Raw genomic sequence first — 25,452 nt, 5'->3', positions numbered from 1 at the left:
CAGGCCTATTTCTAGCCCATTTTGCAGAAAGTCTAGTATTTTATTAATCGGCTGAGAGGAAGTGTTCTGATGCTCCTCCCCTAGCCAACTGCAAAATCTTCTCCAGACTTTGAGATAAATGGCTGATGTAATTTTCTTCCTACTAGCTTTAAGGGTAAGGATTACTTTGTCTGAAAGGCCTTGTCTTTTTAGTGATTCACTCTCAGGATCCAGACCGCCAAATTGTAGATCTGGGGGTTTGGGTGGTTTATCGGGCCCTGATAGAGCATGTTTTCCCTGTAGGGTATTTTCCACGGTTCTTCTAATGCCCACTGTCTCAGGATTGAGAACCAGCTTCTTTTTGGCCAGCTACCAAGATCATTGTTGTTGTTTCTTTCTGTAATTTCTGCAGTAAGCGAGGAATCAGCTGTAAGCGTGGAAACGCATAGACTAGGTCCCACTCCCATCTTATTGATAAAGCATCTATTGCCCATGGTCTGTCTCTTGGATTCATTAAACAGAAGTGTTGAATCTGGGCATTTTCCCTGGAGGCAAACGGATCCATCTTTGGTAATCCCCACCTGACAGTGATCTTGTAAAATATGTCGTTGTTTAAGGTCTTCTCCTGGATCTATTTTCCTCCGACTTAGGAAGTCCGCCTCTAGGTTCTCTGCCCCTTTTAGATGGACTGCTGTTAAAGAGAGAATATTTGTTTCCGCCCAGGAAGATATTCTTTTTGCTACTTCCCCCAGTGAATCGGACCTTGTGCCCCCTTGGTGTTTTAGGTATTCCACTGTGATGATGTTGTCAGAGAGGACTTTCAGATGCCTGTTCTTTAATAGGTCTACTGCTTCTGTAAGTGTCATAAGGACTGCATTCAGTTCTCTGAAATTTGAGGATCTTCCTTTTTGGTTGTTTGGCCAGTCTCCCTGGAAAAACTGGTTGCCTATCTTTGCACCCGAGCCTGAAGAGCTGGCATTTGTTATGACCTGAGCCTCTGGGATTTTGAGCCAATTTATGCCTAGGAGTAGCTTTTCCTCTTCCTTCCACCAGTCCAGATCCATTTTGACTGTCGATGGTACCTGTATCATCCTGTCTAAGGACGTCTGCTTCCTGTCCAATTTTTTCAAGATCCATGATTCTTGTATGGGCCTGACTCCATGGAACCGAGTTTATGCATGCGGTTAAAGGGCTTCTGTCACCCCACTAAAGTCATAATTTTTTTTTGGGCTAGTTAAATTCCTTATACTGCGATTAATTAATATATAATGCTCTTACTCACTTTCCTTCAGCAGTTTCTTAAAAAAACTGACTTTTATAATATGTAAATGAGCTCTCTACCAGCAAGTAGGGCGGCTACTTGCTGGTAGCAGCCGCATCCTCCTTTCATAATGAAGCCCCCTCCTCATGTTGATTGACAGGGCCAGTGAACGTGCTCATCCTCTGGCTGGCCCTGTCTGCGTTCAAAATCTGGCGCCTGTGCCGTACCTGTCTTCAGTCGGTGCAGGCGCACTGAGAGGAGGACGCTCGCTCGGCCGCTCCATCCTCAATGCGCCTGCGCCGATGACGTCACATCTACACCCGGCGCAGGCGCACTGAGGAAGTAGCGGCCGAGCGAGCGTCCTCCTCTCAGTGCGCCTGCGCCGACTGAAGACAAGTACGGCGCAAGCGCCAGATTTTGAACGCAGACGGGGCCAGCCAGAGGATGAGCACGTTCACTGGCCCTGTCAATCAACATGAGGAGGGGGCGTCTTTATGAAAGGAGGATGCGGCTGCTACCAGCAAGTAACCGCCCTACTTGTTGGTAGAGAGCTCATTTACATATTATAAAAGTCTGTTTTTTTAAGAAACTGCTGAAGGAAAGTGAGTAAGAGCATTATATATTTATATATCACAGTATAAGGAATTTAACTAGCCAAAAAAAAAATTAAGATTTTAGTGGGGTGACAGAAGCCCTTTAAGTTTTCTAAAAGGCTCATTGCCCACCCGAATGGAACACCTGTGAGATTTTTGAATGCGACTTATTTTGTTTTTGAGAGATCTTACTTTATCCTGGGGTAGATAGGTTGTTTGGGATACAAAATCTAACTCTACGCCCAGGAACCTTATTTTTATAGATGGGCTGAGTATTGATTTTTTCCGATTTATCCCCCATCCTAAACCTGAATGGGTACTTAAAACTACTTCTGTAGTCCTGAAGGTTTCTTCTTTTGAAATGCCAATTATTAGGAAGTCGTCTAGGTAAGGGATGATATTGATTCCCTTCCTGCGCAGAAAGGCGATCATTTCCACTAGTTTTGTAAATGTTCTGGGATCTGATGAGATGCCAAAGGGGAGGGCTACGTACTGAAAGTGGTGGAGGAGTCCCCCAGGATCTTTTATTGCAAATCTTAGATATTTCTGGGAGGCCCGATGAATCGGTATGTGATAGTAGGCGTATTTTAGATCTACTGACGTCATAAAGGCACCCTTTGAAATCAGCGGAATCGTAGATGCGATTGATTCCATCTTGAATCTTATGTATGTTATGGATCTGTTTAAGGGCTTTAGGTTTATTATTGTGCGGAATGTGTCATCGGGTTTTTTGACTAGAAAGAGACCTCAGTAGAATCCCTTTCCCTTTTCGGAGTCTGACAGTTTTATGACTACTCCTGATTTGAGTGAGTCCTGAGTACCCTGCCAAATTTATTCCCCTACACTTCTGTTTTGGGTGGTAATAGAGAATTTTTCTGGAGGTGTTGGAGATTTCTATTCTGTAGCCCTGAGCTATGATATTTAGAGCCCATGGGTTTGACGTAACCCGATTCCAGTGAGATAGAAAACTCTTCAACCTGCCTCCCACTTTGGCGTCATTGTTTATTGTTCTGTCTGTTTTGGAGATTAAGAATGAATCCTTCCACCTTTTGGGTAGCTCCAGCGACCCATTTTACCTTTACCCCTGTAGGGCCTGGATTGTAAAGAGAATTGATGAAAGGGCCTTTTCTTTATTTCTTTTTCCTCCGGAAACCCCTTCTTTTTATCAGCCGCTTTTTCCAGTATTTTATCTAACACTGGCCCGAAAACAAATTTTATCCCCTGACCATGCATTCATCCATAAAGCTATTCTAGCTGCATTGGAAAGGGCAAAGCGTACTGATTCAGCTGAGGCATCTGATAAAAAAGCTGTTGCTGATTTTAACAATGGTAAGGAATTTATGATATCTTCTCTGGGGGTTTTGTTCTTTAGGGGATCTTCTAATTCTGACAACCAGAAGTACATGGCCCTTGCGATGGATGTAGCAGCAATGTTGGCTTTTACTCCCAAGCCTTCAATAACGAATCTGCTTTGTGCTCCATTGGATCGCTAAGTTGTGATACGTCTTCGAATGGTAAGGCTGTCTTTTTGACTAACTTTGCCACCTGAATATCAATCTTAGATATTTCAAAGATTTTACACTCAGCCTGATCGAATCGAAGTCTGTTCCTGAATTCTTTGGATACCCCTACTCTTTTTTCAGGATCAATCCACTCATCCAATATCATTTCTTTGATATTTTCATTGATGGGAAATACTTTAGTTCTATTAGTACGTAAACCCCCGAACATCTCGTCCTGTACCGTACGAGGTCTGGGATTATCCTCTATGCCCATGGTAGACCTAACTGCTTTCAGTAAATATTCCATTTTATCCGAGGAAAAAATGTATTTTTTATCATCCTCTATGATTTCACCCTCTAAGAAAAGTTCTTCCTCGAGTACTCGTCTAGAGGTAGAGGTATCCTCATCAATGTCCTAGGCCTCAGAGAAGGATTGAATGGATAGTCTAGGTTTTTTGGCAGGCGGGATAGGCGTACTAGAAGTAATCAGAGATGCTAGTGAAGATTAAATTTCATCCTGGATAAATGATTTCATCTCAGACTGGATAGATGGTTGCTCCTCTTTTAAGACGTCAAAAATACATTTTTTGCACAACTTCTTATTATAGTTATCAGGAAGTCTCCTGGCACAGGTCGCGCACTTTAAGGATTTAGACTTAGATTTTGTATCTTTTGTACCCTAATGAGTAAAGGAGAGCAACCAAATATCAGCATATTTCTTCATAATATATATAGAAATAAGAATAACCATTTTCCCCTTAGGGGAACTCACGGTAGGAGCAGCCGGAGAGGGGTCAGAACCCTCCTGACGGGATGCTGGCGCCTCAGGAGTGGACATAGTGGCGAAGATGTACAGCTCCATGCTGCATTAGCGTCACTTTTTAAACACTTCATGGTTCCTGACGTCATCTTGGCGCGTCATCAGCTCTGCGCCCAGGCGCCGCCTCCCCCCGCCTGCCGACCGTAAGATCAGAGAGACGTCATCCCACATGGATCCGGCATCAGCGGTCTGCTTCCAACCCGAAGTGGAGGGGAGACCGTGAAACAGAAAGGAGCACAGGTCCCAGCATAAGCCGGGGCGAGTGTCCACGTTGCCCACTGCTGCCCAGCCTTAGCTCCTGCTGCTGGAAGGCAGCAGGGGATGAAGGTAAATCCTGGTAACTTCACCTCCCCACCGAGAGGACTCTCTCTGCGACCTAACCCCGTAGGGGCAGGAAAAACACTGAGGGGGAGGAGGGGTCACGGCAATTTAAACTCTGTGTATTCCTGTTCCTACAGAGGTCAAGGGTTATCTCTCATTGTGGCCGTCATGGTGTATGGAATGGAATTTTTTTTCCTAAAAACTGCCTGCGTCTGAAAGTCTGTAGTCATGGGGGTCCAGCAGTGCCAGACCTCACTGGCTGCTTCTGTGCTAGTCTGTTAGTCATTTTTCAGTAATAAAACTACCTGCAGTGGTCAGTAGTACATTGAAGCACCAATCTGATCATACCTGTAAGTCACCTTGCTGTGCCTGGAATGACCAGAAAAAGAACTTTTAACTATATGCAAAACCGATCCAAAGTGCCCAGCTGGACAGACATTACTTTTCAAAATTCTTTTCCCTGATGTCTGCTCCTCCTCTTACCTTCCAAACCTTTCTCTCCAAATCTTGCACAGACGCTGTCAGATGCACCTCCGGATCACAGTGTCAGATTAGTTGCACCAAACACAACGAGATTAGTAAGGTGTACATTTACAAAGGTTTTCCACAATTTTAATACTGATGACCTATCCTCTGGATAGGTCATCGGTATCTGACACCTGGGACCCCCTCCGATCAGCTGTCTGAGAAGGCACCAGCGCTTCTGTGAGCACCGCAGCCTGCTCAGTGCTCACCAAGCACATTGTATAGCGGCTGTGCTTGATATTGCGCTCAGCCCCATTCACTTCTATGGGGCTGAGCTGCTCCTAGGACACATCCTCTGGATAGGTCATCAGTATCTGATCGGTGGGATCCGATACCCGGGACCCCAGCCAATCAGCTGTTTTGAGAAGCTTCCTTCTCGCAGCTTACCAAGCACAGTGCCGTACATTGTACAGTGGCTGTGCTTGGTATCGCGTCCAGCCCCATTCACTGCTATGGAACTGAGCTGCGCCTAGGTCACATGACTGATGAAGGTGCCGTCACTCGGCCTGGGAAAAGCAGAGAGAAGGCCATCTCGCTACTGCCTTCTCAAAGAGCTAATTGGCGGTGGTCCCGGGTGTCGGACACCCACTGATCAGATACTAATGACCTATCCAAAGGATAGTTAGATAAGGAGAGAGTTTCACAGCAGCATATCCAGTGTGACTTTTTATTTGGGGACCAAGAGTGCACACACAAATACACGACGTTTCGGCTACACAGTAGCCTTTCTCAAGTATACTGGTAAAAAATTAATTGAACATATAAATACTATAATGAGCCCCCCCATGTGACAAAATATAACCAATAAGGAAGACATACTGCTTAATATCACCTGTGTGCTAATTAAAACCATCGTTGCTGCCAATAGAAATGTTGCTTCAAAGGTCAAAAGTGCCTGTTATTCATTAGGCAGCCTCTAGCTGCACCTCCACACCGCCATACCTGTCGGCGTCTCTATGGTCCTACCGCGCATGTCCGTGATGTCATCCCATCTGTGAGTGGGAGGGACGCCGTCGCCACTGTCAGCCAAGAGGCCGCTCTCCTCCCCAAGCAAGCGCCGCATGTGAACCAATAGACAACGCTATTCATGGTCACATGTCAGGCGCGTCATAGATCATGTGACTATCACGTGACACGCAAAAGGTCCTAGAGATCCGAACAGGGTACAACAATAGATCCAATACATAATCAATGCTAATATATTATAATAGATGCACCTAAAAAAAGCACCATCATATATCCCACATAAAACTATGTCTGGTAAAAGGCCCATATAGTCACCAACTGGATCCATGTATAGACAAGATTACTTAACACTGCCATTATCAACAGGTATTGTCATCAATGAGATGCCAAGAACATACATCTATGACACAGAATCAACTAATAAAAAAGGGAGCAGATGATCATATAAGTAATGTGCTAATAAATATTTCTATTCTGTGAATAAAGAAGTGTAAAACAATTATATATATATATATATATATATATATACACACATATACACACACACACACACACACACCATAGAATACCCAGTAAAAACATGATATACTGAATTAGACCTCAATATTTAAAAAGGTACTCTGTCTACATTATTTGCATTCAACTCAATATTCAATCCATGAGGTTGTAGAGCTTGTAAAGTAAAAATCCATTTTAGCTCTTTTTTCTTTAGCATACGTTCCCTGTCACCTCCTCTTTTTGGAATTTGCACCGAATCGATGACCCGGAATCTCAATTGGCTGACAGAGTGTCCACAGTCAGCGAAATGTTTGGCCACTGGCTTGTCTAGCATTTTTTTCTTTATCGTACTTTTGTGTTTATTGATACGCTCTCTGATCTCCATGGTCGTCTCCCCCACGTAGATTAAACTACAGGGACAGATGATCATGTAGATGACAGATCGTCTGTCCCTGTAGATGACATGATCTCAAGGCTTGAGAAAGGCTCATGTATGAGCCGAAACATTGCTTTCTGCCATCATATGGGTGAATAAAAACACACTGTTTCATTGAAGATCATTGAAGATCCGTTTGGAGTGCAGTCCGATTTTTACTCTATACAAGCACCTGTTGCCATACTTGGACCTTGCACCCGCCTTTTACATATACCTTTATTCTGGGTGGTGCTGCCAGTGTTTTTTTCTGATATATATATATATATATATATATATATATATATATATATATTTTTTTTTTTTTCTTTTTTTTTTTTGGAGTATTAATTCATACTCGAACCCCTCTTTAAATTCTCTGGGGGGAAAATATACTAGCCGTAATGGTGGACTCAAGGAAACAGAATTACCGGTAAGTCTAATTACGGTTTTTCCATTTCGTTCACCAGGACGGCTTAACCGGGAGAATTACCAGACTATTTAAAAACGGTGGGTAACTGCTTGCAGGACCTTCTGACCGAAGGTCAAGTCAGTAGAAGCCAAAACGTTAATACGATAGTGCCTAATAAATGTATTAATACTGGACCAGGTGGCTGCTCTGATCTTATCTAAGAAAACACCTCCTTTTTCTGCCCATGAGAAGGCCACCGCTCTTGTGGAATGGGCCCTTATATCTGTAGGACCATCAAGACCCGCCATCTGGTAGCAGCAGGATATGGTGGACTTGATCCAGTGCCCAATGAAGGCCTTGGATGCCTTCTTCCCTTTGTTTGGACCAGCAAACTGAACGAGAAGATTATCCTGCTTCCTGAATTCCTCTGTTGCCCTTAGGTAATGTAAGACAGTATCTCGGACATCCAGGAGTTGGTATTGATCCTCAGATGTACTCGTCATATCTTTAGGGAATGACGGGAGGACAATTTCCTGGTCTCTATGAAAGTCTGAAACGACTTTTGGAAGGAAACCTGGATCCAACCTCAATACTATTTTATCGGAATATTTAGAAAGATAGGGTTCCCGACAGGAGAGCGCGTGGATCTATGGCTATTAGGAAAGGCAGCCTTGAGTGTCAGGTGCTTTACTGAAATGTCCTGCACAGGGGTAAATGGCGGTTTCATTAATCCTTTCAAAACCCGGTCTAAATCCCACTGAGGGGTCCTTGGGGTTATGGATGGTCTTAATCTCGAGGAAGCTCTTACAAATCTTCTTACCCATCTATGGCTGGCCAGGTCTGTCTCATAGCATGCTCCTAAGGCAGATATCTGTACTTTAAGTGTACTGGGTCTCAGACCCAAATCGAGCCCCCTCTGGAGGAAATCAAGAACTTTTATAATGTTCAGGGGAGAATTTACTGGAGGGTTCTGACCCAGCCAGCTGCAGTATTTTCTCCAGATTGAGATATATCGCGGAGGTGACATTTTTCCGGCTGGATTTGAGGGTATTGATAACCTTTTCGGAAAGACCCCTGCTTTTTAAATACCTCGCCTTAGGATCCATGCCGACAATTTGAATAGGCCTGGATTCTGATGGAGGATCGGACCCTGCGATAAAATGTCCTCCCGGAGGGGAATTCTCCATGGTTCCTCCAACGCTAATTTCCGCCCAAAAGAATATCTTCGCCGCCAGTTTTTCTAGACTTGGAGATCTCGTGCCTCCCTGTTGCTTTAAGTATGCTACTGCTGTCACATTGTCAGAGAGTATCTTCCGGTGTTTTCCGAGTACCATTTTCTGGGATGTTTTTAGAGTCTCCCAGATCGCCCTTAGTTCTCAGTAGTTTGATGATTTTACTTTTATGTCGTCTGCCCATCTGCCTTGGTAGTTTGAGGAGCCTACTCTCGCTCCCCATCCTGTACCACTTGCGTCTGTGAACACTTGGATCTCTGGATCTTTTATCCAAAGTACACTCCTTGACAGATTTCTCTTTTCTATCCACCAATTCAAATCTGATTTTACGTGAATGGGGATGGATATTCTTTTTTCTAAAGATATCTGTAAAGAATAAATCAAGGCAACTGGACTTACTTTTTTCTAAAGAGGACTGTTTCTTGTCCCAATTTTTCAGGATCCAGGACTTGGGTTTCCTGGTATGAGCCTGAGACCACGATACCGATGTGATGCAGGAGGTCATTATTCCTAATAGACTCATGGCATTGCGTATGGAGCACTTGGCTCTGAAATTTTTTAGTTTTTTTCTATGAAGGTTGTTAGTTTTTCTTGAGGAAGAGACGTCTTCTGTGTTATTGAATTTAGAAGTACTCCTAGGAATTTCATTTTGGTTGATGGTACCAGACAAGATTTTTTCTGATTTATTATCCAGCCCAACTCTGAAAACCAGTCAATTAGGTAACTGGTGTGACTGGACGCCTCTGTTTCAGAGTCTCCCAGAATGAGGAAGTCGTCAAGATAAGGAAAGATTTTTATTCCCTCTGATCTGAGAGGGGAGATCATTTCCACTACTAGCTTTGTGAAAACCTTTGGGGCAGAAGAAATTCCGAAGGGTAGAGCAGTGAACTGGAAGTGGTTTACCACTCTGGTGCCATCAGTGCAAACCTGACGTACTTTTGCGAGTTTTCGTGTATGGGGACGTGATAGTAAGCGTCCTTCAAATCTATGGACGTCATGTAATCTCCTTCTTTGATTAGAGTGATGGTCATATAGATTCCATTTTGAATTTTCTGTATACAATGGATGTGTATGACCCCTTTAGATTTATGATGGTGCGGAAGGAGCCGTCTGGTTTCTGTACCAAAAACAGGTTTGAATAGTAACCCCTTCCTTCTTCTAAACAGGGGACTTTTACCACCACACCTGACTATTAACTGCAAGACGCCCTGCTAAATCCTTCCCAGAACTTTTGGGGTATGGGAGGTTATCCGGAACTTTTTTGGAGGGGTTGAGGAAAATTCTATCCGGTAACCGTTTCTTAAAATATCCAAGGTCCAGGGGTTCTGGGTCATGGTTTCCCAATGGGATAGAAATCTCCTCAACCTTCCTCCCACTCTGGTGTCATTGTTTGTCAGACTGTTTGTTTTGGGGATTGAGAAGGAATCCTCTGCCTTTCCCTACTTTTTTGGTAGCTCCACCTACCCGTTTTCCCTGTTCCTCTATAGGGTCTGGATTGGGTGTTAAAGGGACGAAAGGGCTTCTTTTTATTTTCCTCAGGAAATCCCTTCTTTTTGTCTGCTGCTTTCTCGAGGATGGAATCCAGTACGGGACCAAAAACGTATTCCCCTGAAAAGGCGATAGAACATAATTTTGCTTTCGACGCTCTATTGCCTCCCCAAGATTTCATCCACAGGGCCTTCCTTGCGGAATTTGAGAGAGCAGCATCTTTGGCGGCGAACCTCACGGACTCAGCTGAGGCATCCGCCAAAAATGCTGTAGCCGACTTGAGGAGAGGGATAGAATTTAGAATTTCTTCTCTCTGGGTTTTATTTTTAAAATGATTTTCTAGTTCACTAAGCCAAAGGTACATATTTACCTAGCTACGGAGGTTGCAGCTATGTTCATTTTTATACCGAACATGGATGCTTCCTAAGACTTTTTCAGGAGAGAATCCGCCTTCCTCTCCATCGGATCTTGTAATTGAGCGGAGTCCTCAAATGGAAGGGAGGTTTTCTTGACCACCTTCGCTACCTGGAAGTTGATTTTCGGTATTTCGTTAAATATTTTTATATCGGTTGGATCAAACAATAATCTATTTATGAGTTCTCTGGGGACTCCCAGCCTCCTCTCTGGGTCCGTCCACTCATCCATGATCATATTCTTTATATTTTCGTTTACTGGGAATACTTTACTGGGATTTTTTAGCTCTGAGCCCCCCAAACATCACGTCCTGGACTGAACAAGGTTTTTGTACCTCCTCAATGCCCATGGTTGCCCTTACGGCGCCCAATAATTTCTCCATCTCCTCAGACGAAAAGAAGTACTTTTTCCTGTCTTCCACTATTTCTCCCTCTGACAGTGCGTCCACGTTCTGTCTAGAGGTGGAAGCATCTTCGTCCATGTCCTCTGATTCAGAGGAGCATGGAACTGACACTCTAGATTTTTTTTTGCAGGCGGAGTAGGAGGAGCAGATCTGAGAGAGGCTAGAAGGGGGGACCATGCGCATTGGGGAGAGATTCAGGCCCCCGCTGGAACGGGAACGAGATCAACTCCATAGTCCTCCTCTGCCCAGCTTAGGACGGAGCCGTCGGAGGGCAGAGGGAAGGGATAAATGATCCCAAACAGGTATTTTAAAAATAACAAACACAAGGGTGATATCTTTCACCTCCCACAGGAGGTCTCTCTGTGAGGTACCCCCATAGGGACAGGAAACACTGAGGGTGAGAGTGGGTGATGGCCTTTTAAACTCTCTGTGTTCCTGCCCCTACAGAGGTCAAGGGGTCAATCTCCAGGTTAAGCCATCATGGTGGACGAAATGGAAATAGAGCATATCCTATTCTTGTCCGCAATCGCAAACAAGAATAGGCATCTCTATAATGGTCCATCCATTCCGTTCCGCAAATTGCAGAATGCACACGGGCGGAATCCATGTTTTGTGGATCCGCAATTTACGGACTGCAAAACACAGTGCAGTCGTAGGGTTGCCACCCGGCCATTATCTCACCAGCAAAGCCGGTATTTCGATGCCTGTATTTTTCCACAAGGACTGCTACTAATGAACGCTTCCATTGCAGAGCGCTCATTAGTGCAGCCTTTACCTCCCCCCCCCCCCCCCCCCACTTGTGTTAATTATAAAAAAAAAAAAAAACACACCTCCATTTGCTTGCGCTGCTCACTGGAAGCTCAGGACAGGACCTGCAAGACGTCATCACGCTGGAGTGCAGGTCCTGTCCTGAGCTTCCAGTCAGCAGTGAGCGTTCACCGCAGCGCAAGAGGAGGAGGTGAGGTTTTTGTTTTTTTGGGCAGAAGCAGAGAACTGGGCACTAATGGAGGGCGTTATCCTTACGGGGGCACTAATGGGGAAATTATTCTTACTGGGGGGCACTAATGGGGAAATTATTGTTACTGGGGGCATTATTTTTACTGGGGGGCACTATTTTTACTGGGGGCACTAATGTAGGAATTATTTTTACTGGGGGGCACTGATGGGGGAATTATTCTTACTGGGGGCACTAATGGGGGCATTACTGTGGGGCACTAATGGGGGCATTACTATTACTGTGGGGCACTAATGGGGTAGTATTAATTCTGGGGCGCGCGCTAATGGGGGCATTACTATTACTAGGGGCGTTACTATTACTGGGGGCATTACTATTACTGTGGGGCACTATTAATTCTGGGGGGCGCTAATGGGGGCAATATTCATTCTGAGGGGCACTAATGCTGGGGACACTGGGGGCATTATTAATGCTGGGGGGCACTAATGGGGGCATTAATACTACTAGAGGGAATTTATATTATTGGGAGCCACAGTATGACAGCGACTTAACACCACGCTTGACTTGGGCGATATTTATGTTTTGTTGGGAAAGGTGGCAACCCTACACGGTGGTGTAATTGTGCCCTCACACTGTCCTCCATTCCATACTGGATCTTTAGTGTAAAACTTGCGGAGCTCTTCTGTAGAAATACTAGCGACTAGATATTAGATTTCATCAGAACAGACATTTCCTCGCTGACTGTTGCCAGAAACAACTGTCTTCTAAGAGAACAAACCAGGGCAAGGTAGGCTCCTGCCTAGGGCCACACGGTTCAGGGCAGTGATATAGCGGAGGGATTGTGGGTATCTGCTTCTCCATAGTACACCTCATGCGTCTGTATCATATTACAAATGATGAAAAAGTGTGTGCTGCAAAAGAGCGGCGGGAGAGTAGTCTGACTTGGGTTACGAGGCGCACAGCTGCCTCGCCTCAGCCATTGGACTCAGTAAGCCAGCCGTGAGTCACTTCCAAGGTCCGGGGAGGAGGCGGCATCCACCAGGCAGAGGCGCAGATGAAGAGTAGGCGGGCCTCAAATCAGTGACCCGCCCATCTCACCACATCCCTGCCCGGCGTCTTTTGCATAGCCTCTCCCACATAACGGACCGGTCCACTCCAACGTGGGTTGCTGGGGGCTCACTCACCCGAATATCAGGTGACGCCCTGTGAGGGCGGCGAGGGGCTCCTGTCTCAGACCTTCCCGGAGGTGGGATAGAGATGACATCACAAGCGTGACGCACTCAGCACGTGACCTCTGCATTGAGCTTCCCTTCCGCTCGTCTTTACCGCCGTCACTCTGAGTATTTATACGCCCGGGAAGCCAGAAATTTTTAGCTTAGAGAGACGCAATTACTCGCACGGTACTGTCGCCCGCTGGACTGCAAAAGGGGATAAAGCGTTCACTCCACCTGCAAACATATCGTCTAAAGTACAATTACTGTAGTATAATGTAATAAGGCTATAGGTCTGAGCTATCCCAGAAGCACTTGCGCTAGTCATATGCAAAATAGCAAGGGTGGGGCCTACTGAAAACGTGTTTACTGGCTAACCTGGCCAAGTTTTCTGAGCAAACACGCTTTCCGTAACGGTTATAGAAACACGTGACTGACTCACCCGAAGCTGCTGAAAACGGGTTCGTAAGCCCAGCATAGTGCCCGTTCAATGTCAGAGCTGTACCCAGAGAATGCCAATCACATGGCCGCCTTCGTAACGTAGCCAACCAGCGCGCGTCTGTTTTGTCCCCGCCTTAAAACGAAAAGCCAATCAGCTCGCTACTTTTCTTAGCCAATCTCCCGCGAAAACAGCGTTCCCTAATCACGTGCTTCCTCACCGGCGTTCTGTACCCTTAGCTGTAACGTGTTATGCGCTGAGTGACAGGTCGGCCAGCCAATGAGAGGCGAGCCTGCGGCCAGGCTTGGAGTCTTGAGAGGCAAGAAGTAGAAAGCTGGTTGCGGAAGATGTCCGGGCGCAGAGGCTCAGGGCGGGAGCGCAATCCCCGGGGTGAGAGCTGAAGTGTGACTGGCTTGACTGTGTAGTGTTGCAGGACGCGTTACTTTACTTGTAGCTGTAATAAAATCTGCGGATCCGACCGTTTATGACCCGTGTGTGAGCCGTGCATGCTCTGACTACTTATTTACCGTATTTCTGCAGCCTTGTGGTCATCCTGGCCGGATTTACAGGCAGTGGGTGGTTTTACATAGGACTGCAGGCGGAAGTACTGCATTATGGTAAAGAAAGTGCAGTCTGTTCCCAATGTTTCCATTTCCTGCAGCTTGGTGATAGAAGGGGGTGATGTGCATGCCAGCAGCCTGCCCTGTGTGCTTCCCCAGTGCCCACAGGCCCACTGTACCTACTGCCCCACCCGCCATGTAGTCATATAGTGGCCTCTGGGTATGATTTACATGTAGGGCGTGCTAGGAGAAGGTTTTGCCCTCAGGTACTGCAATGTGTGGTAAGGCCTCGTTCACACTGGTGTCCATAGTCATCCTAGCAGATGTTATCTGACATTGCTGACTGTTCACATCTGCATCTCATGGAGCCCCGGTGACAGCAGAGTGCAGCATTATTTCTACCGTCATACCGAGACACTTGGGAGCTGATGGACCCTATTACAGGGCTGGGTGGTCTGTCAGGCTCGGGGGGTGACCTAAGCAATGCATTAGAACCTTCTTTGTAGCCGGACCCTGGGAGAACATCGAACCCAAAGACCGCTGACGAAACCAGAAAAGCCGATGAAACAGTCTGTAGGCTGTCCATGTATATGCGGTCATGTGAGCCAGGCTTGGGGTTCTGTTCACATTGTAACTTGAGTCCATAACTTTATGGAAAACAGGTAACTGGTCCCGAAGCCCAGGATAAGAGAAAATGAGGATGTGAGAAAAATAAGCAGATAACTAAGACCTATAAAGCAAGTCCTTATGTAAAACAGACAGGAATAGCTGCTGGAGGTTGTGAAGGCAGGAGCTTCTTCAGGGTCTTGCATAGTACATAGCGGTACCTGCGTCGCAGCTCATCCTGGCACAGACATGGGGCAGTACAGGACATGTAGTACCGCCCAGGAGCTACTGGACTATTACTAGATTTACCAGTGAAACAGACATTTTGATTGGCTGGATCAGAGTCTGAGGCGTTGTGTGTTAAGTCTAGTTTCAATTTATGGTGGCCCAGAAAAGACCATTTTATCCTGAGGCCATTGTATGTGTAGGAGGGATTGTGGAGAGAACAGATGTGCCCCCATCATCTACTCAGGTCAGGAAGAAACCGGACAACACAGGATCTGTCAGCAGGAAAGTAGTGATCGTTAGTTACCTGCCAGATCCTGCAGCTCCACTCCTCCTCCTGCCCGGGATCTGTTTACCCCACTGCAGCCAATCGCTGGCCTCGGGTCCACTGAAGAGGACATCAATTGGCCAAAGCAGTTGTGTGTTGTCGACATGATGTTCCCGCTGCAGCTGGGTAAACAGGTCCTCTTGAGAGAAGCAGAGTGGAGGTATGGGATCTTCTAGGGAAGTAATGATCGCTTGTTTAGGATTGCCTATGAAACCAGATAACTCATTTAATCCCACACGGGCATACAGAGAAATGGTGACGGTTATGTATTGTGAACATGCTATGTATATTAGGCTACATTCACATGACCGTGCGTATTTTGTGGTCCGCAAATTGCGGATCCGCAAAAAAAGGATGACGTTCCGTATGGCATTCGTTGTTTTTGCGGATCCATTGTAACAATGCCTATCCTTTGTCCGCAACACGGACTAGAGTTGAACATGTTCTATTTTTTTTTTTTTTTTTTGCGGTGTTACGGAACAGACATACGGATAGCACACGGTGTGCTGTCTGCATGTTTTGTGGACTAATTAAAATGAATGGGTTCTCATCCAATCTATTAAAAAAAACGGAACGGACACGGAAACAAAATACGTTCGTGTAAACGTAGCCTTATTGACATGGGGGGGGTCATTTATTATGAACGCCCCCCCCTCCCCAATCAGAAATTGGAGTAAAGAAGTTGCCCACCCCTGTTTTGCGACTTTGTGAACACCTATGTGCCTAAATTTAGGTGCACGCAGCGCTTTTCCGGGTCCCTCGCCAACAGGGAGTAGCGGGGGCCAGGGCCATCAACTCCCAACAAATTCACCAACATTTACACCAATTTTCTGGTGTAAATAGCTATTCAAATCGACTCCATCTAGGGGCTTGAGTAGTTTCAATTCAGGTGCTCAAGCTGCTAGAGGATGCCCCCAGTTTATCACCAGGCCTGCGGCCATCATAAAGCGCACAGGAGAAATCAAAGAGCGTTGTAAAACGCTGTCTTTTGATAAATGACCCCCATTGTGTGTACGTGTTGTGTTGTGACTTGATGGGGTAATACGTTTGTCTTGCTGTATGTCATTGATGGTGGATGCTGTGGCCACGTGTTTTTCCTGGACAGTGGGGGTGAAGACCATGCCACATATTGCACATTGGCATCCAGATCTGCTCAGTGGTCTGCGCTGCCCTCCCCTGTTTACCAGTGGGAATCCGTTCACATGACTGGATCCAGTCCCTTTGGTGCAGAATTAGGCTAGGGCTACACGATGACATTTGTCGCAGTAATATCGCACAACATATTTTATAATGCTAGTCTTATTTTTATAATACAGCAACTTGGCAGTCCCAAAAACCCCGTAGAAGATTGTAGTCACGGTGCGACACTATAGACTAGCATATAAAATATGTCGCAGTATAGTTGTACCCTCTTTGTCATGCAATTTACTGTCGCTGTGTGGCCCCAGCCTTAGTGTCGTCGTGTGAGTAAGGCCGCTTTCACACCTGCGTTAGGTGCGGATCCGTCTGGTATCTGCACAGACGGATCCGCACCTATAAATGCAAACAATGGTATCCGTTCAGAACGGATCCGTCTGCATTCTATGTAAAAAAAAAAAGTCTAAGTCTAATTGTTAGTCAGACGGATCCGTCGTGATTTTACATTGAAAGTCAATGGGGGACGGATCCATTTGCAATTGCACCATATTGTGTCAACGTCAAACGGATCCGTCCCCATTGACTTACATTGTAAGTCAGGACGGATCCGTTTGGCTCCGCACGGCCAGGCGGACACCAAAACGCTGCAAGCTGCGTTTTGGTGTCCGCATCCACAGCGGAATGGAGGCGGAACGGAGCTAAACTGATGCATTCTGAACGGATCCGCATCCATTCAGAATGCATTGGGGCTAAACTGATCCGTTTGGGGCCGCTTGTGAGAGCCTTGAAACGGATCTCACAGGCGGACACCGAAACGCTGGTGTGAAAGTAGCCTAAGGCCGCTTTCACACTTGCATATTTCCAGCAGTATTTGTAACCCAGACACAGAAGAGGTGTTTCCATAAGGCTTCACGCTGTGCACTGTGCTGTCCGCATCCATATGCCCATGCCGTTGTGCCACAAAGAGGATAGAACATGTCCTATGCTTGTCCGTTTTGTAGTCAAGGACATTTCTACAGAAGGGAGAGAGAAAATGCTGTCCTGCACACAGCTGGTATACGTGTTTTGTCATAAAACACAATGGTCAAACGTCCATGTCCGTTCCGTGTTTGTTTTTTTTCCTGCCCACAAAAGAAAAGAAAAAAAAAACGGAAATGACTTGGTGTGCATTCAGTTTCCGGATGTCCATTCTACAAAAAAATTGAACATGTCCTATAATTGTCCGTATTACGGACAAGGATAGGACTGTTCTTATAGGGGCCGGACGTTCTGTTGCCCTCCGTTTGCGAACCTCAAAACAACAACAATCGTGTGCATCGGCCTTTATATTGTTCCACTCCTGGTTTTGGCTTACAAATAACGATGCATAATTCTCACCAAAATACGCAAGTGTGAACGTGGCCTGAGACCTCATGCACGCTGTTGGCTAGGGCAGCTATCAATTATTTTAGTACTCAAGTATTCTACCGATTAATCGAGTACTCTAATAAGAAAAAAAAACTAATTAAAGGAACGTTTTCTATAAAAACGAATCAGTCTCCACCCCCAGTGCCATCAGCTCCCCCAAGTTCCCCCTCCAATACCATTATCTCCTCCAGCAGTGCCACTAGTTCCCCCTCCAATGCCACCAGCTCCTCCTCCTAGCCATCAGTTTTATTTTTTACTCCTCGGGGTTGAACGATATGTTTTACTAAAACAGACAATTCTATCATACCCCATAAATGTCAGATCTATGTGGACCCCATCTACTGGTCAGCAGTGGGCACAGTCAGGTAGGGATGCTGGAGAGCGCTCCATTACTCTATGGGAGTTATGGAAACAGCGAGTTCACAGCCAGATCTCAACTGGTATAAAGCAGTAATCTGACGCCCAGAGAAGTCGCTACCGTATTATATTACTGTACCCATGTATGCCTCTAATTTCATAGAGAAATAAAATCATAGCATGCGGTACCTGATGTCACATGTCCAAGAGTGATCCCCTCTACAGAACAGTTCTTGATCACAAGACCCAACTGAGCATTATATGGCGGCACATACAGTACCATACCCCTCCATGTGCCAACACTAGGGCTGAAACGATTACTCGAATTAAGCAATTAACTCTTTTGCATCAATGATTTGTTTGTGCCATGTGACCACGCTCCCGCTCCGTGGTCACCTGCCTGCACAGCGCTGCACTGGATCCTGACGTACACACAGTGTGCTCTTCCGTGCACTATGACCTGATGCTGTGTGACGTCAGCGCGTGAAGAAGAGGATGGAAGATCTCTGGAGTGTTGGCAGCACCCCTACAGGAAAGGTAAGTATTTTAGTTCACTGGCGACCACAGAGCGTGAGTAATAGCAAGCTCTTCACTCACTCCGTGGTCACATGGCACAAACGAATCATTGATGCAAAAGAGTTAATTGCTTAATTCGAGTAATCGTTTCAGCCCTTTTCAGCCCTAGTGTTGGCACATGGAGGGGTATGGTACTGTATGTGCCGCCATATAATGCTCAGTTGGGTCTTGTGATCATGAACTGTTCTGTAGAGGGGATCACTCTTGGACATGTGACATCAGGTACCGCATGCTATGATTTTATTTCTCTATGAAATTAGAGGCATACATGGGTACAGTAATATAATACGGTAGCGACTTCTCTGGCCGTCAGATTACTGCTTTATACCAGTTGAGATCTGGCTGTGAACTCGCAGTTTCCATAACTCCCATAGAGTAATGGAGCGCTCTCCAGCATCCCTACCTGACTGTGCCCACTGCTGACCAGTAGATGGGGTCCACATAGATCTGACATTTATGGGGTATGATAGAATTGTCTTAGTAAAACATATATCGTTCAACCCCGAGGAGTAAAAAATAAAATTCTGCTCTGCAACGTCAGTATGTGAACCTAGAGTCCACTCAGTAATGGTCAGAAGAATGCCAGATGGGCACTTGCTGGTTCTGATAACCCTATGGCCCAGAAACTGCATGGCTACAGGCCACGTAATGTGGATGGCATTTCTTAGAAACCCTCTTAATGTCTATGTAACTTGTCTGGTCAGATGTAAAGTTTTTACAGGAACCGTGATGGATCTCTTATTTTCTCTGTTGCCTTATAATGGAACGGTCAGGTTTCTGGTCAGCACTTTTTTAATTTTTTTTGTCAGGGGGAGATAAAAAATTGGGCATTTGGATTTCAACATGCCTGATCCTTTTGCACTCTGTCCAATAAGCCTCTGGCAGCGGCTTTCTACTTTTTTTTTTTTTTTTTTCAGTTTAATGTGGTTCTGCAGCTTTTTTTAAACTGATGATCTATCCTCTGGATAACCCCTTTAAAGTATTGTAGGTGTAAAGCTAACCGGATGATATTTTATCGATGATCCCTGTGACCCTTTAATTGGCTTTACTGATTTGTTGCATGATATAGCATTGTGCACTAGAGGCTCCCGGGTCCTGTGGTCCTAATCTGTTCTTTCCGGATTTCTGCTGCTAGTACCCCTGCTGATCCCATGTACAATCTGACTGAGCGTGACGTGCGAATGGCTAACGTCATGTGGATGTGTTCAGATGTAATCCAGACATGTTTTATCATTCGTATTACGGCCACCTGCAGTCCTACTGAACCCCTATGTCATCAATGTGCAGTGAACAGGGTCCAGCAGCTCGGAGAGCAGCCAGTATTCTGTAAGCTGAAGCTGAGCATCAGTAGTAATGACGGCCATCAGTGCAGCCCAGCCGCCATTCACAGAACACAGGATTGTGGATCCCAAGCCGCCAGGTCGGCTGCAGATCCCCCAGATATTTTCGTTTGCGGAATGATAAGCCCCATTTCCATGTAGATTTTTCTGAAAGAATGAAATTCCTGGTGAAAATCCACATAATGAGCATGCTTATATTTCTGCCTTCATTTTTCGACCTCATGTTGTGTACATTGTCACATCTGAATCCAGACCACCTATAAGGGTCCATTCACACGTCTGCAGAACGGGTGCAAACTCATTCATGTCAGTGGGGCCACACCGTGTGCTGTCCGCATCCGTTTCCATTCCGCGGCCCAGCAAAAAAGATAGAACATGCCCTATTCTTGTTCGAAGCCATGGACAAGAATAGGCATTTCTATCATAGTGCGTGCCGGCCATGTGCGGTCTGCAAAACATTTGCGGACGTGTGAATAGACCCCAAGTCTGTCGGGCCCTTCTGTTCCCCCATATGCCTTTTGATTACACAGAGAAATGTTTCCTGTTGATTTCCTAATTGTGTATTAGAGCACATGCAGATGACTGTACTTCTGTTCTACGTCTGATCCACATTTTATTGCAGATCACACGTGGACCCATTCATTTGTATGGGGCCACAAATAATGCGGCTAGCACATCGATGTCATCCATGTGGCCGTTCCTTAAAATATTAGAACATGTCCTATTCTTGTCCGTTTTGCAGACAAGAATGGGACGTTCTATCAGGTAAATGTGGCATGCACTGGCCGGTATCTGCATTTTGAGGATCCATGGTTTGCAGACCGCAAAATACATAGGAGTGTGCATGAGGCCTTACAGAAGTATTGCTTCCAGGGAATTTCTCCGTAAAGGCTGCTTTCACACAGCCAGTGATTGTGAGCCAAAATCCTGGTCCAGTCCTGGTTTTGGCTCACTGACCAAACACTGACTGTATGAAAGCGGCCTAGTGCAGTGGCAGACGGAATAGCTATGGAGCCACAGGGACTGTGCCTTCACGTAGGCTATATGCACATTGGGCCTGGATCCGATGATGGTACTGAGCAGTGATGGAAGCGGCATTGCTGCTTATGACGTGTTCAGGCAATACATCTGAAGTAGGTGTGTGTCTGCCTCTTGTACATGAGGTTTTAGGAACCTTTTTCAGGTGTATGGCACAGTTTGCTGACACAAAAAATTCTGCAGCAGGAATCTGCTACGTGTGAACATACCCCCTAGGCAAATTTCACATACTTGGAAGTGTCGGCAAACCACAATAGCATTGCACATAGCACATTTTTGTTACAGGAAAACTCGCACAGTTATAATTCTTTTTAAGTTGATAAAATGCAAGAAGTTCACATGTATTTTTTTTATGGGTTTCTGCTTTTTCTAAAAGATAAAGCATCAAAACTACCGGGTAATAACTACTTTTGTAGGTGTTGGCAGTGGCAAAAGAGAACATTAACTGTATACCTAATGTTTTCATCATGTGTTGATGAGGGAGTTGTGTGCTTTCTTATTATGTTGATTTCTTTATGGTTTTCACAACTGAAGCTGCATTTACATAAGCCAATAATCGTCCAGATTGTCAGGAACCTCGCTCCTGATAATCTGCCCATGTAAAGGTGCCGCCAATGAACGAGCGAAACGCTGGTTCATCGGGTGATCCTGTCATTCAGGCAGGCACCACCGATTTATGGCTTCTGGGCAGCAGATCGTGTGGTCAGAAGCCATGATTCTGGATGAGGACGAGGGATCGCTATAGCGATTCCCCATCCAGTGAAGATCGCTGCACGTAAATGTGCGGTCTCCTTTAATGAACGCTTCCATCCCGACAATCTGCTCCAGAATCGTCCCGTCTAAATCCACCTTAAGGGCTCATTCAGATGGCCGTATGCTGTCCGCAAAAACACGGAATGCTGACCTATTCACTTCTATGGGCCCCTTTCTTCCATTCCAAGGCTCAGCAAAAAAAAAAAGAAATATGTCCTATACTTGTCAGTGAAAATCAGGACATGGCCCCATTGAAGTCTATGGGTCCACACAAAAACGGAATGCAATCCATTTTTTTGCCGATATGCTGAACGGTCTACAAAAAAACGGATCAGCATTTTTGCAGACAGCATGCGGCTGCCTGAAAGCCATAAGGGCTCTTTAACACGAGCGGGTCCCGTGCGGTTAATCCACTGCGTGAAAGACATCAAAACCCCGCTCCGGACAGCAGACATGGAGCAGTAACATGACTGATAATACTCTGTGTCCCTCTGTGATCTTTTTACTACAAAACCACGGTGACCACTTTATCTTACTGTGATTTTGTAGTAAAGAGCAGGGCTGTGGAGTCGGTAGATAAATGGTCTGACTCCTTAGTTTTTGGTAACTCCGACTCCTCTGTATTTAATATGCAAATGTATTTTATAGTATAAAATACATTTGCATATTAAATACAGAGGAGTCGGAGTTACCAAAAACTGAGGAGTCGGACCATTTATCTACCGACTCCACAGCCCTGGTAAAAAGATCACAGAGAGGCACGAAGCATTGTCAATCATGTTAATGCTCAGTGTCTCTGCTGTCTGGAGCGGGGCTTGGCTCTTTCATGCAGCGGGTTACCCGCACGGGATCCGCTCGTGTGAATGAGCCCTAAGAGTACGGCCACGTAGTAAGTTTTCTGATGCAGTTTTGGAAGCCAAAATCAGAAGTGGATCATAACAGGAGAGAATGTATACAGGACAGATATGATGCATCCTACTTTCTGAATTCACTCCTGGTTTTGGCTTCCAAAACTGCATCAAGAAACCTGACTGTGTGGCCGCAGCCTAATTATACGGACTGGTGCTCAGGCCGAATATTGGGGATGTGTTTGTAGAAATGCGAGCAGGTGATCGTGTCTTCAGCCGGCACCTAAACTCATTGCTTCTGTGAAAATGGCGATCTGCTGCAGAAGAAAATGATTTTCTATGGTTACAAGTGATGGCCGCCGTGAGGTGAAAAATACAGCAAAGACTGAACTATCGGCCCTGGTAAAAAGACCTTTAGGCTAGGGCTACACGACATGTGTCGCGCGACACATAGGGCATGTTGCGCGACAATATTTATAATGATAGTCTATGGTGTCGCACTGCGACATACTGCGTCTGTCATGTCCAGTGCGACATCATAGACTATCATTATAAAAATTGTCGTGCAGCAAATGTCGTCGTGTAGCCCCTAGCCTTAGGCATCATTCTATAAAATGTGTTGACATGTCGTGAGCACGGAGGGTTAAAGCTGCTGGGCTCAGGCTCTGTACACAGTCTGATAGATTGTGTTCACTCTCAGCAGTTTTGGTGCAGTTATTTTTTTTGTGTCCTAGCCAAGCCTGAAGGGAGGAGAAATATAACTGAAAGCTTTATTCTTCTCTTTGGATCCATTCCCAGACCCGGCTTTAAAAAAAAAAAAAAAAAAATCATTGCATGCAAAACCACATCAAAATGCAAAGTGTGAACACAGCCTTACAGGAAATGATTGCCAGCTGGGGACGGAGGCCGCAGAAGGGGAGGGTTTGAGAGGGGGGAAAAAAAATCCAGCAGCAGGGTGCAAGATCATTTATTGTTAGAGATTACAGAGTGGAATTGGGCATTGCAGTGGAAGCAGGTTTGCCCCGTCCCCCATCCTGCCTGGTACTGGATTCAGAAGAGATTAGCATTGAGATTTATCACGGTAAATGCACGTGCACTGGTTTTGTTGCAGATTTAGGCCTCTTGCACACGACCGTATGTATTTTGCGGTCCACAAAAAATATAGAAGTGTGCATTCCGTATTTTGCGGAACGGAACAGTCGGCCCCTAATAGAACTGTCCTATCCTTGTCCGTAATGCGGACAATAATAGGACATGTTCTATTTTTTTCCAGAACGGAAATACGGAAACGGAATGCACACGGAGTAAGTTCAGGTTTTTTTTTGCGGACCCATTGAAATGAATGGTTGCGCATACGGTCCGCAAAAAAACCCAAAACGGAACGGACACTGAGAGAAAATACGTTCGCTTGCATGAGGCCTTATAGCGTATATTATGCTGAAGATCTGCAACAAATTGTATTGCCTGTATGTGAATGAGGTTTACAAAACCACATTCACATCCAGGGAATAAAAGCACAGGTTTTCGGGCGTGCTGCCGTTTTTGGAATCCACAGCATGTTCTGTATGTTGTAGATTTCGTCACGATTTGTGCCCTCCTTAGCTCTTGTTCCTTTTGGATCCAGTCCCAGTTTGGGCCAAAAGTATGTAAATTCGTCAGCCTCTCCAATGTCTAGCCACAAAATGTCCATCTTCTGGTGGGATCTGTCGGGGTTTGAGGGATCACTGTACATCTTATTTATTAGCATTTTTCTCTCTCTCCAACAGGATCTCAGAAAAGAAAAGCTGAGGTGGGTCTTGAGATCATAGTGAAAACTGAAGATGAAAGCGACACACTTGTGGACTCTGACAAGGATGCAGAATCGGCAGAACTGGAGACTCGCTGGGAATGGCTCAGTGATGGAGATTTGTGGATGGTTTATGCAGATGAACCTAACAACCAGATCAACCAAGCATTCAGGTGAGACGCCAGAATAATATGCAGTCCTTGGTCTGCCCTGAAAAATGTGCTCATGTCGGATAGCTGCGCTGCCACATATGATGTTGAGTTTGTTCAACACCTAAGGGCTCTTTCACACTTGCGTTGTTCTGTTCCGGCATAGAGTTCCGTCGTCGGGGCTCTATGCCGGAAGAATCCTGATCAGTATTATCCCCATGCATTCTGAATGGAGTGAAATCCGTTCAGGATGTCTTCAGTTCCAGACCGGAACGTTTTTTGGCCGGAGAAAATACCGCAGCATGCTGCGCTTTTTGCTCCGGTCAAAAATCCTGAACACTTGCCGCAAGGCCGGATCCGGAATTAATGCCCATTGAAAGGCATTAATCCGGATCCGGCCTTAAGCTAAACGTCGTTTCGGCGCATTACCGGATCCGACGTTTAGCTTTTTCTGAATGGTTACCATGGCTGCCAGGACGCTAAAGTCCTGTTTGCCATGGTAAAGTGTAGTGGGGAGCAGTATACTTACCGTCTGTGCGGCTCCCGGGGCGCTTCAGAGTGACGTCAGGGCGCCCCACGCGCATGGATGACGTGATCGCATGGATCACGTCATCCATGCGCATGGGGCGCTCTGACGTCATTCTGGGGAGCCGCACGGACGGTAAGTATACTGCTCCCCCGCTCCCCACTACTACTATGGCAACCAGGACTTTAATAGCGTCCTGGGTGCCATAGTAACACTGAACGCATTTTGAAGACGGATCAGTCTTCAAATGCTTTCAGTTCACTTGCAGTGTTACGGATCCGGCGGGCACTTCCGGCAAATGGAGTACACGACGGATCCGGACAACGCAAGTGTTAAAGAGGCCTAAATCGAGCTAAGCATGAGATTGCAATCTCCAGTGGAATCA

The 25,452-nt window shown here is 45.8% G+C and overlaps 2 protein-coding genes across 4 annotated transcripts in view; one reads left to right on the top strand and one right to left on the bottom strand.

Annotated features, from left to right (window-relative positions):
* The window catches only part of METTL17 (methyltransferase like 17), an 82,613-nt gene extending 69,049 nt beyond the window's left edge, over nt 1-13,564 (bottom strand). For all 3 annotated transcript variants that reach the window (XM_040416758.1, XM_040416756.1, XM_040416757.1), the window contains exon 1: nt 13,435-13,564. In XM_040416758.1, the coding sequence (XP_040272692.1) occupies nt 13,435-13,470 (36 nt within the window). In that variant the 5' untranslated portion in view covers nt 13,471-13,564. The remainder of the gene's footprint in view (nt 1-13,434) is intronic.
* Nucleotides 13,565-13,677: 113 nt separating this feature from the next.
* The window catches only part of PARP2 (poly(ADP-ribose) polymerase 2), a 110,012-nt gene continuing 98,237 nt past the window's right edge, over nt 13,678-25,452 (top strand). Inside the window, exons 1-2 of the mRNA XM_040416755.1 lie at nt 13,678-13,821; nt 24,373-24,565. Of these exons, the coding sequence (XP_040272689.1) occupies nt 13,779-13,821; nt 24,373-24,565 (236 nt within the window). The 5' untranslated portion in view covers nt 13,678-13,778. The remainder of the gene's footprint in view (nt 13,822-24,372; nt 24,566-25,452) is intronic.

Source organism: Bufo bufo, chromosome 2 (assembly GCF_905171765.1).
Source record: "Bufo bufo chromosome 2, aBufBuf1.1, whole genome shotgun sequence".
NCBI lineage: Eukaryota > Metazoa > Chordata > Amphibia > Anura > Bufonidae > Bufo > Bufo bufo.
Note: the sequence above shows the minus strand (reverse complement) of the source record. Positions and strands in the feature narration are given on the sequence as shown.